This window comes from Ranitomeya imitator, chromosome 10 (genome assembly GCF_032444005.1).
Source record: "Ranitomeya imitator isolate aRanImi1 chromosome 10, aRanImi1.pri, whole genome shotgun sequence".
NCBI lineage: Eukaryota > Metazoa > Chordata > Amphibia > Anura > Dendrobatidae > Ranitomeya > Ranitomeya imitator.
Window position 1 is genome coordinate 134,287,830 of NC_091291.1, and position 20,255 is coordinate 134,308,084.

Genomic DNA, 20,255 nt, shown 5'->3' on the forward strand with positions numbered 1-20,255 from the left:
AGTGTTGGATTCACATCTACACTGCTCAGTACTGCTCTATAATGTCCTCCATGCTGCCGCTTTCTAGTAAGTGTTTTCTTATCCAAGTGTTGGATTCACATCTACACTGCTCAGTACTGCTCTATAAGGTCCTCCATGCTGCCGCTTTCTATTAAGTGTTTTCTTATCAGTGTTGGATTCGCATCTACACTGCTCAGTACTGCTCTATAATGTCATCCATGCTGCCGCTTTCTAGTAAGTGTTTTCTTTTCCCAGTGTTGGATTCACATCTACACTGCTCAGTACTGCTCTATAATGTACTCCATGCTGCCGCTTTCTAGAAAGTGTTTTCTTATCCCAGTGTTGGATTCACATCTACACTGCTCAGTACTGCTCTATAATGTCCTCCATGCTGCCGCTTTCTAGTAAGTGTTTTCTTATCCCAGTGTTGGATTCACATCTACACTGCTCAGTACTGCTCTATAAGGTCCTCCATGCTGCCGCTTTCTAGTAAGTGTTTTCTTATCAGTGTTGGATTCGCATCTACACTGCTCAGTACTGCTCTATAATGTCATCCATGCTGCCGCTTTCTAGTAAGTGTTTTCTTTTCCCAGTGTTGGATTCACATCTACACTGCTCAGTACTGCTCTATAATGTCCTCCATGCTGCCGCTTTCTAGTAAGTGTTTTCTTATCCCAGTGTTGGATTCACATTTACACTGCTCAGTACTGCTCCATAATGTCCTCCATGCTGCCGCTTTCTAGTATTTTCTTATCCCAGAGCTGGATTCACATCTACACTGCTCAGTACTGCTCTATAAGGTCCTCCATGCTGCCGCTTTCTAGTGTTTTCTTATCTCAGTGTTGGATTCACATCTACACTGCACAGTACTGCTCTATAATGTCATCCATGCTGCCGCTTTCTAGTAAGTGTTTTCTTATCTCAGTGTTGGATTCACCTCTACACTGCTCAGTACTGCTCTGTAATGTCCTCCATGCTGCTGCTTTCTAATAAGTGTTTCTTATCTCAGTGTTGGATTCACATCTATTGTGCAGCACGGTGGCTCAGTGGATAGCACTGCAGCCTTGCAGCGCTGGGATCCTGAGTTCAAATCCCACCGACAACCTCTGCAAGGAGTTTGTATGTTCTCCCCGTGTTTGATTTGATTTCCTCCAGATACTCCTGTTTCCTCCCACACTCCAAAGACATACTGACAGGGAATTTAGATTGTGAGCCCCATTGGGGACAGCGATAATGTCTGTAAAGCACTGCGGAATAAGAGAGCGCTATATAAGCAAAGCATAATAATAATAATACACTGCTGAGTACTGCTATATAATGTCCTCTATGCTGCTGCTTTTTAGTAAGTGTTGGATTTACATCTACACTGCTCCATACTGCTGTATAATGTCCTCCCTGCTTCTGCTTTCTAGTAAATGTTTCTTATCCCAGTGTTGGATTGACATCTACACTGCTCAGTACTGCTTTATAATGTGCTCCATGATGCTGCTTTCTAGTGTTTCTTATCCCAGTGTTTGATTCACATCTACACTGTTTAGTACTGTTGTATAATGTCATCCATGTTGCTGCTTTCTAGTAAGTGTTTCTTATCTCAATGATGATTTGGCATCTACACTGTTCAGTACTGCTGTATAATATCCTCCATGCTTCTGCTTTCTAGTAAATGTTTCTTATCCCAGTGTTGGATTGACATCTACACTGCTCAGTACTGCTTTATAATATCCTCCATGCTGCTGCTTTCTAGTAAGTGTTTCTTATCCCAGTGTTTGATTCACATCTACACTGCTCAGTACTGCTGTATACAGTCCTCCATGATGCTGCTTTCTAGTGTTTCTTATCCCAGTGTTTAATTCACATCTACACTGTTTGGTACTGCTGTATAATGTCCTCCATGCTGCTGCTTCTGAACGCATGCTACATAGAGACAAGAGAGCAGGAATCCCTCAGGTCTGTGTGTGCCATGCATGAGACATCATAGCAGCTATTCTCCACCCACTAGCTCAGAGACAACTGAAATTTGGCGAAAGACCCTATAGAGGTAAAAATGTAGGCTACAAAATGACAGGTATGCTCTAAAGAGTATCCGTTGTTCTAATTCTTTTTTTATATATATATAAATCAATAGTACTCTTGAAAATAAGAAATATTGTATTGTAATAGATCTTATCAGAGAAATCCACTTCCTTTTTTCCTCCTGGACTGATCTTTCATGTCATAGGTAAAATCTGTAGTCAGTGGAGATACTTTTTTTTTTTTCATTAATGAGGTAGGAATTGATGGTTGGTTCTTTCAGAATTCTATGGAGGGGAAGGAGCTAGAGGTAGCAGTTACACTTCTCCGTAGAACTTCATGAGCACCAACTGTCAATCATTAGGCAGCGCAGGTAGCTGTACGCGGCACGTTGATTGACAGCAGCTTGCAGTACATGCACGCTCAGCCGAAACTTAATCCGTCAGCAGCGAGCCGAGCAGTAACGAGAAGTTGGCAAGCTTCCCCAGGTAGCAGGTGATTAGCGAGCCTGGCGCTCACCTCCCCAGCTGGCGCTGTCAGGGCACACACCACCGCTAATAGGATTGTGCTGTAGACTTCGCCAGGCCGGTCAAAACACAAACCAACAGATATATATATGTGAAAATGGGATTAGCGCACATTGATTGCGGGTAATGAGCGCGGCTGCAGCTGTGCCAGCTGGTGCTGTAATAAGCGACTTCTACAAATACTTCTGCTGGGTTTTTTTTAGTATTAAAAGGAACCTATCGGGACCCTTTTTCTACTGAAATCAGTAGCACAGCAATAAAAATGATACCTGTCTTGATGTAATCCGGTGTGCCATCCACAGGGAACTGTAAAACCACATGAAAATTGACATTAAACTTGATGAGGCTGATGTACTTACCTTGAAAATCCACGTCGGGTTGACTGTCTCAGCCTGATATTAAGGTAATCATTTTATGACTCCAACTAAAGAATGATGAGAGAGGTCGAGAGTCCATGTGTATTCAGTCTTTGCCCACCCTACCAAACAGCTGCAGCTTGTTCCGAGCAGTGTGAGATTGCAGCGAGGAGGGACACTGAGGACCCGTCACTCCGGTTCAGTGGTCGGAGATGGTTTGAATGTTTCACAAAGACATTTTAATATGGATTTGCAAAGTAAATACACCAGCCTTATCTGGTCCAACAGATTTAGAAGAGATAGATTTATAATGAATGCAGTTTGTATTGTGAAATCTCGTCACCAGTAACTATTTATTGAGCCTGCAACATGGCTGGGGATATTAGGATTTGGCTGGTCTTACCCCACTGTGCAGTGGTGAGGGGCAAGTACCCCAAAACAGCGGTGCTTGGATGGGTGTGTCCTCTAGGTGGCACTAGTGAGTGAGTATTCTTTCCTCCTGGATCTGGTTTGCATGGAGTCCATAGATGAAACCCACCCAGATTGGAACCCGGGACCCCCAGCGCTGCCAGTACAGATCCTGCGTGCAGGGACGGCGATGTTTTATATTAAACCTCCAATCGTCCTACAATTACCTTTTGTTGCTCACACTGATAACTTTAGGCCATCACCCCCCCTCCCCCCAACATAGACACGTCTGCCCGCGGCCGGCGAGTTCAATCAGCCATCGAGAGCCGCTATCAGGGAAAATCGAGCCGTAAAAGTGTGTGAAGTGCGTCCCACGGCGGCGCGGCCGAGTCATTAAGTGCACTTCAGCTCCGCTTTGATGATGACTTTTATCGTGTCGGCTCGATGCTGAGGGATTACTGTCAATAAACTCAAAAGTTTAACACTTGGATATTGAACCAACGCTGCTCCCCGGAGACCGCTCCAACCTAGATTCATCCAGGACAACTTTGTTTCACATTTTCCGTAGCCACAAGTCTACTTAGCGGCTTCTACCCAGAAAAGTTCAATAGTTCCTGTATTTGGGTTTTTTTCTGCTTATTTTGGATGCAAATCCCAGAAATGTATAGAAATACTAACTCGTCCTGATCTGGACCGTTATTCCATCATTCTGTCATAGAGGGGCAAGAAGACCGCAGTGTCTGATTCCCCTACTCCTTCACTGATTAGAAGCACTTCACCGTCATATTAAACAGTGCAGGTTTCTGTTAGCAATGCAGGGGTTAATCTGTTCAGTTCAGAGTCTCTGTAGCTTTCCTGCTTGGATGATCTCAGCTGTTCAGTGTTGGCTGCTCCTCTTTCCTATATCTACTGGCCTCTAATAATCTGGATTGCCAGTCACTATGACTCTTTTATACTCCCCATTTCCTTTTCACTCAGGAATAGTTTTGAGCAGTTTTCTTATCAGGCAGGATTATAAGGTCAGGTTAACACCTCTATACACCGCTAATAACATAATCACAATAGACATCACAGCTCACCACCTCCTCTTGTACACCTCTATATACAGTAGATAACACAGGATCCACCATTCACAATAGGTGATGTCACCGCTCACCTCCTGTTCCTCCTGTACAATGACTGATAACACCTCTATATACAGTAGATAACACAGGATCCACCATTCACAATAGATGATGTCACAGCTCACCTCCTCCTCCTGTACAATGACTGATAACACCTCTATATACAGTAGATAACACAGGATCCACCATTCACAATAGATGATGTCACAGCTCACCTCCTCCTCCTGTACAATGACTGATAACACCTCTATATACAGTAGATAACACAGGATCCACCATTCACAATAGGTGATGTCACAGCTCACCTCCTGCTCCTCCTGTACAATGACTGATAACACCTCTATATACAGTAGATAACACAGGATCCACCATTCACAATAGATGATGTCACAGCTCACCTCCTCCTCCTGTACAATGACTGATAACACCTCTATATACAGTAGATAACACAGGATCCACCATTCACAATAGATGATGTCACAGCTCACCTCCTCCTCCTGTACAATGACTGATAACACCTCTATATACAGTAGATAACACAGGATCCACCATTCACAATAGGTGATGTCACAGCTCACCTCCTCCTCCTGTACAATGACCGATAACACCTCTATATACAGTAGATAACACAGGATCCACCATTCACAATAGGTGATGTCACAGCTCACCTCCTCCTCCTGTACAATGACCTTTGCACACGCGCATAAAATATAGGGTGTTTCTTCATTGCTGATAATGTCTCATTTTTACAAAATATTGTGATATGAAAAAAAAACATTGCGCTAAACACGTGAATGTTATTTTCTGATGACACATTCCCTTTATAAGATCTTATTGTTAAATGAGTGAAAAGTGCTTGTAGAAACAGGCAACGTATGATTTTAGAATTCTGTATTGTCCACCTCATTACCTTGGTTACTGGTCACCACTGCAGTCTGTCAGCAGCGGCCGGTCTCCTAGTCAAGGAGCACCGTGATTACAAGCTCTTTATTTTAGAACTTGTAAGTGCTAGTCTGTAGCCGGCCGGGTTACTAGATTTGGCCATCTTCAGTGTTGACAGGACGGACTGCCAGATCACTGAGAGGTCAGATTACAGCTGTCCATTGAAGTCTGTGGGGAGGGGAGAAGGATTAAGGCAGAGAGACACAATGCAGATGGTGATGTTATTTCTTAGTAAGAGTTTTAATCCATCCTGCTACAAATTAACTGCTAGAGCATTGTTGGATTAGACTGGAGACAGGAGCAACATGAGAGTAGGGATAGAAGAAGACAGACTGTGCTGCTGCTTTCTAGTCAGTGTTTTCTCTCACGCCAATGCTGGATTAACAGCCACAGTGCTCAGTACTGCTGCATAATCTACTCCATGCTGCTACTTTTGACCATGTGATACCTGGAGACTGAAGACCAGGAGTTCTTCATGTCTGTGTGTTGGGACCTTTGTCGCATTCTCATCCCTGAAGCTCATCTGCCACGTACACAGACTAGGTGGCAAGAGAGTGGTTAGACAAGCCGGGTCAGGAAGGGACTGGAAACGCAGTACCAGAGGAAACCGCAATACATGTGGTCAGATACAAGCTACAGAAGTAGGAGCCAGTCGGGAGCAGAGGTGCCAGAGACGTGAGACAGTAAAACAGGTCAGAAGACAACCTGGGTCAGATACCAAAGTCACAGCATGGGAAGCACACACACCAAGACGAGTGGGGAAGCAGGAATGGGACAGCATGGGAACTGAGTATACGGGCAGAGGACAAAACAGGGTGTAAAGGGGTCAGTCGCTCGAGCTGGAGGGAGGAATTATAGCTGACACTGCCTGCAAGCAGCCGTGGACTGAAATAGCCAAACAGATCCCAAAACGAGGCAAAGAAGGTTAACCCCGCATGACCAGACCGGAGAGAGAATAGCAAGAAACAAACCCCGGCCTGGATCATGACCGTATCGTTCCTCTGTTGTACCGCCTGGTAATGTATTGGACATGAAGGCCGCCGTGCACAGTAATGGTGGTGGAATCCTCCCATTTCTTACCTGTACGGGCCAACCATCTTCCCAACAGATGGGGTTGGGAAAGTGAAGTTTTGGGGAAGTTGGAAGTGTCTAACCACGGTTCTCTCTGCTCTCCCCATTGGGACACGTGTTCAGGCTTGAACGTGTTTGGGGGGGGAGTCCGGAGAGAGAACACTCGGCCTACTGCTATATGAGAGGCTTGGGTCCTTTTGGTGTTTTGTTTTCATTCCTTTTTGACAAGTAATGATGACCTCCAATTGTGATTATTTAAAATCCTAATTTATCAAGAGGCTCAATAGAGGGACGGTACAATGTAAAATTAAAAAAAAAGTGCACCCATAATATGGCATCCAAACCGCACGCCTACCATACGGTATGGTGACGTCTTTGGAAGCCCTAATAATGCAGTTCGGCTCTGATGCCGTCAGTAAGGTTTGCTCTGATCGGCGAGTAGAGCGCGCAGGCATTGGAGGTTTTGTGCATTGACATCAGTCAGCGGTATACTAATATACATGGTGTGTGTTACTCATCGCCCCTTCAGCATTAAACCATAAGACACACGTCTGCAGACGGCCCATGCTTCATTAATCACTTGTCACAGTCAGGCTCCCTCCCAGGCTTTGTGCTGCAGCACCACACGATGCCGCTGCGTTCTCCGGCCTCTGCAGGCAGCTGCGCTCCCTAATCCCTTCTGACGCACTTGCTTACGTACACTCGTTCCATAGAGGAGTCAACTCTCAGCTGCTCTGAGCAGAAAAAAAAAGCCATCCTGACATCTGAGAGATTTAACCTCTAGTATTGCTCTGTTGCTGGAATTTTGCATTAATTTCCAAATGTGACCTCCTCTTCCAAGCATTACTTTACGCCACTTTAGGAACTGATGCACTGCAAATTTTACACAGCAGCAAAATTCTTACCAAATTGTGCATTAATTTTTGGGTGGCTATGAAATGTTGCCTAATTCATCCTCCTCTCCAGCATTGTCAAAAGGCAACAAAAAGCCATCAGTTACTGCAGATTTAAAATCCGGGTCCGTTTTTGCTTTTGGATGAGATTCTGGAAAAATCCCATCCTGGGACTGTGATACTACGCAGTCTCTGCACTCCATTCCGAGGCAGTAAATCTTATCAGTCTTGTGGCATATACCCTTAAATATAGCTGCGGAGCATTCATTAAAGGGTCAATAGCAAGTTTGTAAATTATGATTGAAGTGGAGATTGAGCTCACAAACCGCAGCTCCAGAAATTACGTGAGACTGCAGAAGTGACCTGAGGTAACTCCTGTAGCCCAATGGAGATAGAGCTCACAAACCACAGTTCCAACAGTTGTGTGTGTGAGACTGCAGAAGAGACCCCAGGTATTTCCAGTTGACTCTTGGAGATTGAGCTCACAGGCCACAGCTCCAGGAATTATCTGAGACTGCAGATGCGACCTGAGGTACCTCCGATAGCCCCATGGGGATCGAGCTCGCGAACTGCAGCTCCAGAAATTGTATGAGATTGCAGAAGGGACCTATCATGCCTCCGATAGCGTCATGGAGATCGAGCTCACAAACCACAGTTCCAGCATTTCTGTATGAGATTGCAGAAGGTGACTCTATGTATCTCTTATTGCCCCTTAAAGATCGAGCTCACAGGCCATAGCTTCAGAATTTGTATGAGACTGCAGAAGTGACCTGAGTTACCGTAACTCCAATAGTCCCATGGAGATCGAGCTCATGAACAGCAGCTCCAGAAATTGTATGAGATTGCAGAAGGGGACTCTATGTATCTCCTATAGCCCCATGAAGATCGAGCTCACAAACCACAGTTTCAACAGTTGTGTATGAGACTGCAGTAGGGACCCGAGGTGTCTCTAGTTGACCCATGGAGATCGAGCTCACAGGCCACAGCTCCAGAAATGTATGAGACTGCAGAAGTGACCTGAGTTACCGTAACTCCAATAGTCCCATGGAGATCGAGCTCATGAACAGCAGCTCCAGAAATTGTATGAGATTGCAGAAGGGGACTCTATGTATCTCCTATAGCCCCATGAAGATCGAGCTCACAAACCACAGCTTCATCAGTTGTGTATGAGACTGCAGTAGGGACCCGAGGTATCTCCCGTTGACCCATGGAGATCGAGCTCACAGGCCACAGCTCCAGAAATTGTATGAGACTGCAGAAGTGACCTGAATTACCGTAACTCCAATAGTCCCATGGAGATCGAGCTCATGAACAGCAGCTCCAGAAATTGTATGAGATTGCAGAAGGGGACTCTATGTATCTCCTATAGCCCCATGAAGATCGAGCTCACAAACCACAGTTTCAACAGTTGTGTATGAGACTGCAGTAGGGACCCGAGGTGTCTCTAGTTGACCCATGGAGATCGAGCTCACAGGCCACAGCTCCAGAAATTGTATGAGACTGCAGAAGTGACCTGAATTACCGTAACTCCAATAGTCCCATGGAGATCGAGCTCATGAACAGCAGCTCCAGAAATTGTATGAGATTGCAGAAGGGGACTCTATGTATCTCCTATAGCCCCATGAAGATCGAGCTCACAAACCACAGCTTCATCAGTTGTGTATGAGACTGCAGTAGGGACCCGAGGTGTCTCTAGTTGACCCATGGAGATCGAGCTCACAGGCCACAGCTCCAGAAATTGTATGAGACTGCAGAAGTGACCTGAGTTACCGTAACTCCAATAGTCCCATGGAGATCGAGCTTATGAACAGCAGTTCCAGAAATTGTATGAGATTGCAGAAAGGGACTCTATGTATCTCCTATAGCCCCATGAAGATCGAGCTCACAAACCACAGCTCCAGCAGTTGTTTTTGAGACTGCAGTAGGGACCCCAGGTATTTCCAATTGACCCTGGAGATCGAGCTCACAGGCCACAGCTCCAGAAATTGTATGAGACAGCAGAAGGGACCTATGGTACTTCCGATAGCATCATGGAGATCGAGCTCACAAACCACAGTTTCAGCATTTGTGTATGAGATTTTAGATGGGAATCCTGGTATCTCCAATTGACCCATGGAGAACGAACTCACGAACTGCAACTGCAGAAATTCAGTGAGGCCGCAGAAAGGACCTAAGATATGTCACTTTCTCTGCCAGACCCATGGAGAATGAATGGAGCTGTGGTGTGTATGCTTGACCTCCACCGCATCTGTTTTCAGGATCATTGGGGTTCCCAGTGGTCAGACCCCCAACGATCTGTAGCACCACAACAGAATACAGACTGCCATAAATGATGTCTGTATTCTGTCACAATCAGTTTTGTAAATACCTCTCGTATGCACATTAGGGAACTGCTTATATAAAGCGTCTTCAAAATATAGCTTTAAGGTCCCGTTTTATTGCACTTTTTGTGTTTATTACATATTCACTTTTTTTTTTTTGCTTTTCTCATGCAATTAGAGCCTGGGTAAGAGATTTTAAATGTCAACTGTTGGCTTGAAGCTGCACAGCATAGAAAAGGTTAATGACGGAGGCGATTCGGCAGGCACAGCGGCCCGACTTGATCCTCTGGGGGGGTTTTCATAGAGCTCCATTGACGTCAGGTCCTGTATGGTCTGAGATGAGCTCCTGATACTCGGAGATGGTAATTGAATTAGAGAGCAGCCACCTAATTACAGCGAGCAGACACTTCATTGTCAGGAACCATTTCATTACAGATAAGGCGAGAGCTCGGATTTCAGCAGATTATGGAGGGGACGGTTCTGCTCCCGGCTATGACACACTCTTCTCTTGCGTAATTGGTCTCATGAGACGCAACTACTCCAACCATCCCGGCTCCTTGGCAGAGCTGTAGACATTACCGGAGATATATCGGTCTTTCTTCGCCTTATCGCGTGGATGGTAGGAGTCGTTTCATGGAGCATTACCGGGATAATATAAGAATTATGACTTTTTACTGCTACTGATAGGCACAAAAGAAACGCGGCAAAATTGGCATGTGATCATGATCTACCCTACAATGTCCAATGTCTCCGGCATGAAGAAACATCGTGGTGCCTCATCTACATTATGCACCTCTCTAATTTACTTCAGGTCTTAAAGATTGTGTCGATTCTGAGCTCTGGGCACGGCTAGCTATTTTCCGATTTGTGGCCAACCCCCTTGAAGAGACCATAACAGATAATGACCTCCAATGTCCAGGCCCGGCAGGTCCTCTATCCGGTTTGTGGCAAACCCCTTTGAGGAGGCCATAACAGATGACCTCCAATGTCCAGGCCCGGCAGGTCCTCTATCCGGTTTGTGGCAAACCCCTTTGAGGAGGCCATAACAGATGACCTCCAATGTCCAGGCCCGGCAGGTCCTCTATCCGGTTTGTGGCAAACCCCTTTGAGGAGGCCATAACAGATGACCTCCAATGTCCAGGCCCGGCATGTCCTCTTCCGGTTTGTGGCAAACCTTTTTGAGGAGGCCATAACAGATGACCTCCAGTGTCCAGGCCCAGCAAGTCCTCTTCCGGTTTGTGGCAAACCATTTTGAGGAGGCCATAACAGATGACCTCCAATGTCAAGGCCCGGCAGGTCCTCTTCTGGTTCTTGGCCAACTCTTTTGAGGAAGCCATAGCAGATTGAGTACAGATGTCCAGTCACGGTAGGTCCTCTTCCGGATTGTGTTTGACACTGTGAATCGGTACATAATTGGAGCCGTGTATTAAGGGAGCTGGCCGACTGCTGTTTGAAAAGCTAAGTTAGTCCTCTTCTGTCACTGCTGATACATAAAGTAGGGGGCTGGCCGGCACAGTGTGGTGGTCCCTGTGCCATAACATGCCAAGAGAAGTGTGTGGAGAAACGGGGGGTCGGCGGGCGCTCTGGTCCGCTAGCGGAAACCACATGAACCAGGGATCGTCATACCGAACGCCCCCTTTCCCTTTTAACATGGGTGTAACGCTACTCAGACAACATAGGGCAAGGGTAAAACAGTGTAGCGATGCTCTATTGAACCAAAAAACAGGCACATAACACGTATAACAGTCCCAGCAAAATACCCCAAGATGGTGCACAATAGTCTCACCCTTCCGCTGATTCACTGGGATAATGGCAGCTATTACATCAGAGCTCCGAAGGTTGGCTACCCCACCTGTGTCACGCATACAGATAGGAGACAAGCGTACAACAAGCGTAGGAAGATGACAGTCCATTCAAATACAAGGGCCAGTTGACCGAAGGGTCACAACCTGGCTTCTCTGAACATTTCCATGGAGCCAGGATGCATTCTTCCAGCCAGGGCTGAAGTTCCCTAAGCTGGCATTCTGTAGAATGTCAAATCTGTGTCCCTCGTGATGGAGCCATGATGTCTTGGCTGAATCTCTGGCTCTCTCCAGAGGCATGTAACCTCTTTTTACAATTAAAAAAAGTGGCCTTCATCCAGTATTCACAAATAAAAGGTGAATAATGGAAATCTTTTTGCATAGTTTTTCCTCCTCTAAAAAGTCAACAAACTATCTGGCCTAGACAATGCATAATTAGCATGTCAGTAAATATCACTAGTCATCACAGATAACAGCACAATGTTAAATCAAATGTCAACTGACAAGTCAATATTACAGGCTTAAACAAGCAAAAGTCTGATTTCTTGACCATCCAGAAAGAAACACTTAAATTCAAAAGTCAACATATAGATAAGTCTCTTCTTTCTGGCTTGCTAAAAATACTCGTCTGATTAAGATGCAATGCTGTGTCGCCACACTGTGTATGAAGGCTGGATGGCTGGCTGTCTCATTTTACTATCTGAGCCTTCTTTGTAGAAGCCGATATAAAGTGGGGCAGCATGGTGGCTCAGTGATTAGCATTGTTGCATTGAGGTCCCGAATTCAAATCCCTCCAAGGACAACCTCTACAAGGAATTTGTATCTTCTCCCCGTGTTTGCGTGGGTTTCCTCTGAGTTCTCCGGTTGCCTCCCACAATCCAAGGACATACTGATAGGGAATGTAGACTGTGAGCCCCAATGGGGACAGAGATGACAAGTTGTAAAGCGTTTACGGAATATGATACATAAATAATTAAGACAGAAGAGGTCTGGATTATATCTACTGAAATGAGTAGTCGGCCAGGCCCCTTCACACACAAGTTCCATTATACTTTGTCAGCCAGTCCCCTTCTCTGATTATATAACAACTGTGACAAGAAAAAGGGTCTGACTTTTTTATTAAAATGAGCGCTCAGCCAACCCCCCTTCAGACACTGCTCTATAGGGGGCCATTACATAGAATTTCAGCACAACCTGTACCTTGTCGTGTGCCATTGACCTTCCATGTAAAAATTTGAAAAATTTGACCTTGAAACTTTTTTTTTGTAATTTACGCTGCCCTGTTCTGGTGCTCAGTTCGGTCCACCGTGACGGATGGATTAAGGTGGTATTGACTTTTGCGGCTGGCCTCCTGGGTGTCTCTTGCACTTACGAGGGCTAGCGACTGGTTTTCACGTGACCTCATGATGTCAAGGGGCCTGATGGGTACAACAGGCATGCAGAACGTTGGATGTAGAAGTGAAGACTGCTCTGGCTCGGTCCTCCGTGGCAGCTGCACCAGGGTGGTCTTCACTTCTGCATCAAGCTACCTGCTACTCTTTTTTGCTCAACCCCACTCTTTGCTGATATTTCGTTTTTTGAGCACTGCTTGACTCCTGGAGTATTCTTGTTCTGTTTGCGTTAACCTTCTCCTCGTCCTTTTTTAGGTCTTCCAAGCTGCTTCGAGCCTTTTTCATCCCATTTGTATCCAGTTGGCACACGACCTACTCCAACTATACCATTCTGAAGGCCCGTCGGCCCAAGCAGATTAAGAAGAAGAACTTGGGATAAGGAAAGTCTTGGTGGCTCTGTGAGATCTCTTAACGTTCTGCTGTTCCAGCCATGGGACTTTTCATGGTGGATCTGTTTGGTCAATATGTTCGAGCCTTGTGGCTTTCCGACTGTATAGAACGGTCATACAATCTGTTCTGTACAAAAAAAAGTTATACAAAGATGTGAATTTTGGTGCCTTCACCGAGACTTGTGAAGGCCGTCTCCATTCCTGACTCAAGGCCGTCTCCATTCCTGACTCCGATAGATATGTACATATGATAAAGGACAGATTCCATGTTGTGTCCATCATCTCATGTGTATATAAGCCTGACATCTGTCCACGGGGGTGGGAGGAAAGCTCTCCGATCTATCTGGACATGGATTCTTTTTTTTTGGTGTATGTGAAGAGTTCTTGCCATCTTCTCTGGAGCAGTTCTTCTCGGTTTGGGATTGCTCCTCGTCTGGAAGATCCTCACCAACTGCCTCTGAAATCCCTAGATCATCTCATCCTAGGGGTATCCTCATTTACCATGGTCATTTCCATGGGAGACCGTTATGTATTTTTGGTCTGTGCAAGTTCTATGAAGAACGTTTCGTCAGTGTTTAACGTCCAAAAGTGGATTAGTCCTTAAACTGGATTTGGTTTTACCATATCTCATCCCAACTTTGTGGAAATTGACGTCTGTGGATTTTCTGCTGATTTTAGTGTGGACTCGCTGTGGATCTGTAGCAGAAAATTTGTACATGCAAGGGAAATATTGCTTTGCATTTCTTGGCAAAAAATGCAGATTTTTTTGCACATTCCGCCCAGTGCATCGCCCATTTCCACTTATGTAGAGTGCACGTCGTAACCTAGCCAGCTCCTCTGAATATTGCAAACCAAATCTCTGCACCGTACCTGGTCCTGGCTGCTCCCTCCGCTCCCCCATCCCTTCTTTTATACGCGGACTGAAAATGTTAGTCTGATTGCATCCTTAGAGGTGGCGGCAGGAAGGTGAAGGTTGGACATGGCAGAGCGGGAAGGGGCAAAGCATTCAAGTTATCAGGGTGGGAGATCACTCAGGCTGCAGCTAGGGAGGACAGTGTGCGCTGCTTCTCGAGATGTAGAACGGGAAATCATATGAGGAATGAAGCTGTGCTGAGAGCTAGTGACGACTGTAGCATAGCTAATCACTCAGGCTGCAGCTAGGGAGGACATTGTGCGCTGCTTCTCGAGATGTAGAAGGGGAAATCATGAGGAATGAAGTTGTGCTGAGAGCTAGTGCATGAGAGCTAGTGATGACTACAACATACCTAATTCAGGCTGTAGCTATTGAGGACAATGCGCTATGCTTAAGATGTAGAAGGGGAAATCAATTGAGAAATGAAGCTGTGCAAGAAGCTAATGCATGGAGAGCTAGTGCCGACTGCAACATACCTAATCACTCAGGCTGTAGCTAGGGATGACAATGCACTATGCTTCTTAAAATGTAGAAGGAGAAATCATTTGAGGAATGAAGCTGTGCAGAGAGCTAGTGCATGAGAGCTAGTGATGACTACAGCATACCTAATTCAGGCTGTAGCTAGGGAGGACAATACACTATGCTTCTTAAGATGTAGAAGGAGAAATCAATTGAGGAATGAAGCTGTGCAGAGAGCTAGTGCATGAGAGCTAGTGACAACTGCAACATATCTAATCACTCAGGCTTTAGCTAGGGAGGACCGTGCATGATGCTTCTTGAGATATAGAAGGGTAAATCACTTGAATGAAGCTGTGCTGAGAGTTAGTGATGACTGCAACATACCCGATCACTCAGGCTGTAGCCGGGGAGGACAGTGCGCTGCTTCTTAAGATGTAGAAGGGGAAATCTCTTGAGGAATGAAGCTGTGCTGCGAGCTAGAGAAGACCACATCCTGCCTGAACACGTGATCATTCAGGCTGTGTGTAGTGAGGACAATTCTGGATGCTTTTTGACATGTAGCAGTGGAAAATCACCTTGAGGAATGAAGCTGTGCTGAACTAGTGCATGAGAGCTAGTGAACACACAAACCGTATATTCAGCATGTATTACAGGCAGGTACAAATCCAAATTGGTACAAATTGCCAATGAAGGGATCTGAAATTGAGTAATGGAAGGAAGATTGCAGACTGGAACTTAGTGCAACTTTTTCCAACATTTAATATGTAAAAAAAATAGCCTTTTCCTCGTGAAAATCGACAGTTGTTCTGTCATATTATTGTGTTGTGCACAAATAATGGACGACTCCATTGAAACCACTCATTATTTCTTGGCTGTAGTATCAATAGTCCTAATTATTTATTTTGTGAGCATCAGAATTTGGGAGCTGAAAAAAACAAAAAAAAAATGTAAAGGTTGTGTTAAAACAACACTCAGATTTGAATTACTGATTTTTTTTTTTTTACATTTTTGTGAATGAACGTCTTTTGCTCTATATTTATCGATGGTCGGCGTCTGGGCGGATCCAGGATCTACTCCATGAACTGTTCCCGGGATGTGTAATGGTGACTGTACTTATAATATCCCAAAATAATAAAATAAATGGGGACTTATGAAGACTGAAGACATTGGTTGTTATTCATGCAGACGGTGAGTGATCCCCATCAGCATCCCAACTCCTACAGATCAGACCTAAACTGATCACCCATCTATTACATTTTGTTTTTAGTATGACGGCAAATGTATTGATGTGAGAAATGAGTATAACATTATTTTATGTGGTTGGGTCTTAAAAATGGTGCAAATGAAGTGATTTTTGTGCAATGCATCATAGGCTCACCAACATGGTGGACATAAGACTCTCACACTCATAATAATAGACCTGTCGATTTCAGCTGTAGCAGTTGACCATCTAATTTGTACGTGTATGGGGACCTTCCGACTCCTCGACAGATGATGTCGAAGGACAGAAAGATCAGACATGCTGAATTACAAATCGAATCCTTCTGATGCCCAACTTCATCTCCATACATTCTCTTTTGAGCCTCCTAAAATAAAAAACCGAGTGCTTATCTCGGCAGGGAATGAGTTGAGCATGCGCACTAGCATGGGTGAAAGTTCCCCATTCTGCCGATCGGTGCAGGTCCCAGTGATCGGACCCTCACCGATCAACAAGTTACCATCAACTATCCTGTTCATAGGTGTTGACTTGTCTTCGCTCAACAGACCCTTTAAGTACCAACTGGTTTGCACTGTGTAATGAACAACCAGATTCTGGTCTGACGAAGAAAAGGCAAGTTACTAACCTGATCTTATCTCGGAAACTTGAGTCACCCGTTCAGCCATGACAAAAGTTGATGAAAATGGATGATTTTGGAAGAAATGCAACCACAATCTTTCTAGCTGATCGTCACCATCCGTATATTTGGAAGTTTTCATCGAATTAAAGTTCTTCCATTCTTATGAACTATCTTTGGTCCATGAACGATCTTTGTTCCTTGGTGGACGTTCATCTTTCTCCTGGTTTCATCGAGTACTTATGGTTTGGTTGGACATAGAATAAAAAGTGTGGCTGCTTTGGCGAAACAAACGTTCACCAGGTAATCAACCTTCTTCTGGTGGCCACACACTTTATACACGTCTGTTGATTGTTCCATCGAAGCCTTGCGCATTTTACTTGATATTGGTAAGTCCTGATCCACCAAGCAGCCATACATATTAGATGGCAATGAAAGAGCAACAAACGACCTTTCACTAGTAGAATTTTTTTTTTACAGTATGAACAATCAGTCGTGTATCAAATAAATTTTTTTAAGACCGCAAATAATGATGTCTTTCTAAATTCCTCCTAAATCGTCCATTTTCATCAACTTTAAAATGTGAGTGGGCAAATTTGCTTGAAGTGCAAAGGTGCTTGGAAAACACAACTATCAACCGTGATTATTGAGGTTTCTTTCCATTCATGACCATCTTATCTACTGGGTGGAAGGACCAGAAACATCATCAAGGTGTTCAGTCAATTGTTCTTCTCATGTCTGTCTCTTTTCCTGTATTTTTTTTTCTATAAAGTTGCACTTCGCTTCTGTGTGATCTGATTTTTTTTGGCCAAAAATACTCTTGACTTATTTAGTAGCAGTACGTCAAAATCAACCAGACTAGTCTTGACTTTGCAGTTGGATGTCATGTTGGTGCCACCTTTGTGGGTGGTTCTGTGCGTCAACATATTGACTTAAAGGCTTGAACATTGACTTACCAGGTGGCTACCATCTCGCAGGTGCCACCTTTGTAGGTGGTTCTCCTGTAAGTTAACGTATTGACTTCTTAAAGGCTCGAACATTGACTTACCAGGTGGCTACCATCTCACTGGTGCCACCTTTGTAGGTGGTTCTCCTGTAAGTTAGTGTATTGACTTCTTAAAGGCTTGAACATTGACTTACCAGGTGGCTACCATGTCACTGGTGCCACCTTTGTTGGTGGTTCTCCTGTAAGTCAACGTATTGATTTCTTTAAGGCTTGAACATTGACTTACCAGGTGGCTACCATCTTGCTGGTGCCACCTTTATAGGTGGTTCTCATGTAAGTTAGTGTATTGACTTAAAGGCTTGAACATTGACTTACCAGGTGGCTACCATCTCACTGGTGCCACCTTTGTAGGTGGTTCTCCTTTAAGTCGACGTATTGACTTCTTTAAAGGGAACCTGTCACCCCGTTTTTTCAGTACGAGATAAAAATTCTGTTAAATAGGGCCTGAGCTGTGCATTACTATAGTGTATTTTGTGTACCCTGATTCCCCACCTATGCTGCCGAAATAACTTACCAAAGTCGCCGTTTTCGCCTGTCAATCAGGCTGGTCAGGTCATATGGGCGTGGTGACATCGCTGTTTCTTCCCCCAGATCTTGCATATATTTCCGTTGGTGGCGTAGTGGTTTGCGCATGCCCATCTTCTGAATCCACTGGGCAGGAGAAGAAAAAAAGCGCGATCGGCGCTATTTCCCTGGTGATCTGTGGGGGCGGCCATCTTCCTGAGGCCACGCGTGCGCATATGGAGTCCTCTGCTGCCCGGGGTTTCAGGAAAATGGCCGCGGGATGCCGCGCATGCGCAGATGGAGATCGCGGCGGCCATTTTCCTGAAGCCGAGATGCAAACTGAAAAAACGGGGTGACAGGTTCCCTTTAAGGCTTGAACATTGACTTAGCAGGTGGCTACCATCTTGCTGGTGCCACCTTTGTAGGTGGTTCTCCTGTAAGTTTATGTATTGACTTCTTAAAGGCTTGAACATTGACTGACAAGATGGTTACCATCTCGCCGTTGCCAGTTATAGGTTTTCTCTCCTTCCAGGACAGAGCTAATTTGCAAGAATAAGTCTAAATAGAAAGTACGGTAAGTGCAGATCACAGATTCCTAAGAGCCAAGTTACAGATGCACTGAACAGTTTGTTTGACTTCTGAACATACAGTAGGTTTTTTTTTTGGAAAGCTTCATGAGGTCATTTCTCTGTCTCCTTTAAAGTCCAGATGCCGCCTAGGTTTGGCAGCCGGGCACGTAGATTTTGCATTGTTTTGTCTGTTGCTGGATTTAATTTTAAACAGTGACTTGATAAATAATGTCGACATGGACAAAACTGCTAATTGTAATCAAACGAGCTTTCATTTTCTCCATCACAATGACTATTAGAAGCCACTACTGGGGATTGCAGCTTAAGGTACCTTCACACTCAGCGACGCTGCAGCGATACCGACAACGATGTCGATCGCTGCAGCGTCGCTGTTTGGTCGCTGGAGAGCTGTCACACAGACAGTTCTCCAGCGACCAACGATCCCGAGGTCCCCGGGTAACCAGGGTAAACATCGGGTTAGTCTCACAGTTACTTATTTACTGGATTACCATTCGCTCTACAATGGACAGATTTCTATGTAGGAAGACTGGAAATACTGGAGTTCTCTACAGCAGACCTGGGCAAAGTGCGGCCTACGGGTCATATCCAGCCCTCTAATTGTTCTAGTTCGGCCGTCAAAAAGGTGAAAACAGAGGCCCCCAGGCACCACCGTACCTGACCCGCGAATTGCCTGCTGTCCGCATCCTCTGGACACATCGTCCACCAATCAGCCTGTGAGACAAGAGTCACGATAACGTAATGTCATTGCGTCAGCTGTGAGCTGCGGAGAGGCAGAGCGCCGGGGAACGGGAGTATGTATTGGGTCTTTTTCAAGTGTATGGGATATTTGTATGTGTATAGGGAGCTATGTGGGGCTCATACTGTATATAGGGGCTCATGCTGTATATAGGAGGCTATGTGCGGGATTATACTATATACAGTTAGGTCCATATATATTTGGACAGAGACAACATTTTTCTAATTTTGGTTATAGACATTACTACAATGAATATTAAACAAAACAATTCAGATGCAGTTGAAGTTCAGACTTTCAGCTTTCATTTGAGGGTATCCACATTAAAATTGGATGAAGGGTTTAGGAGTTTCAGCTCCTTAACACGTGCCACCCTGTTTTTAAAGGGACCAAAAGTAATTGGACAAATTCAATAATTTTAAATAAAATGTTCATTTCTAGTACTTGGTTGAAAACCCTTTGTTGGCAATGACTGCCTGAAGTCTTGAACTCATGGACATCACCAGACGCTGTGTTTCCTTCTTTTTGATGCTCGGCCAGGCCTTCACTATGTTGGTTTTCAGTTGCTGTTTGTTTCTGGGCCTTTTGGTCTGAAGTTTAGTCTTTAACAAGTGAAATGCTGCTCAATTGGGTTGAGATCAGGTGACTGACTTGGCCATTCAAGGATATTCCACTTCTTTGCTTTAATAAACTCCTGGGTTGCTTTGGCTTTATGTTTTGGGTCATTTTCCATCTGTAGTATGAAACGACGACCAATCAGTTTTGCTGCATTTGGCTGGATCTGAGCACACAGTATGGCGGCTCTGAAGACCTCAGAATTCATTCGGCTGCTTCTGTCCTGTGTCACATCATCAATAAACACTAGTGACCCAGTGCCACTGGCAGCCATGCATGCCCGCGCCATCACACTGCCTCCGTCGTGTTTTACAGATGATGTGGTATGCTTTGGATCATGAGCTGTACCGCGCCTTCGCCATACTT

At 45.0% G+C, this 20,255-nt stretch overlaps 1 protein-coding gene across 2 annotated transcripts in view; it reads left to right on the forward strand.

The window, feature by feature from the left end:
- The window catches only part of ALG9 (ALG9 alpha-1,2-mannosyltransferase), an 85,826-nt gene extending 68,599 nt beyond the window's left edge, over positions 1-17,227 (forward strand). For both annotated transcript variants that reach the window (XM_069741893.1, XM_069741894.1), the window contains exon 15: positions 13,101-17,227. In XM_069741893.1, coding sequence (XP_069597994.1) covers positions 13,101-13,224 — 124 coding nt within the window. In that variant the 3' untranslated portion in view covers positions 13,225-17,227. The remainder of the gene's footprint in view (positions 1-13,100) is intronic.
- The last annotated feature ends 3,028 nt before the right edge of the window (positions 17,228-20,255 follow it).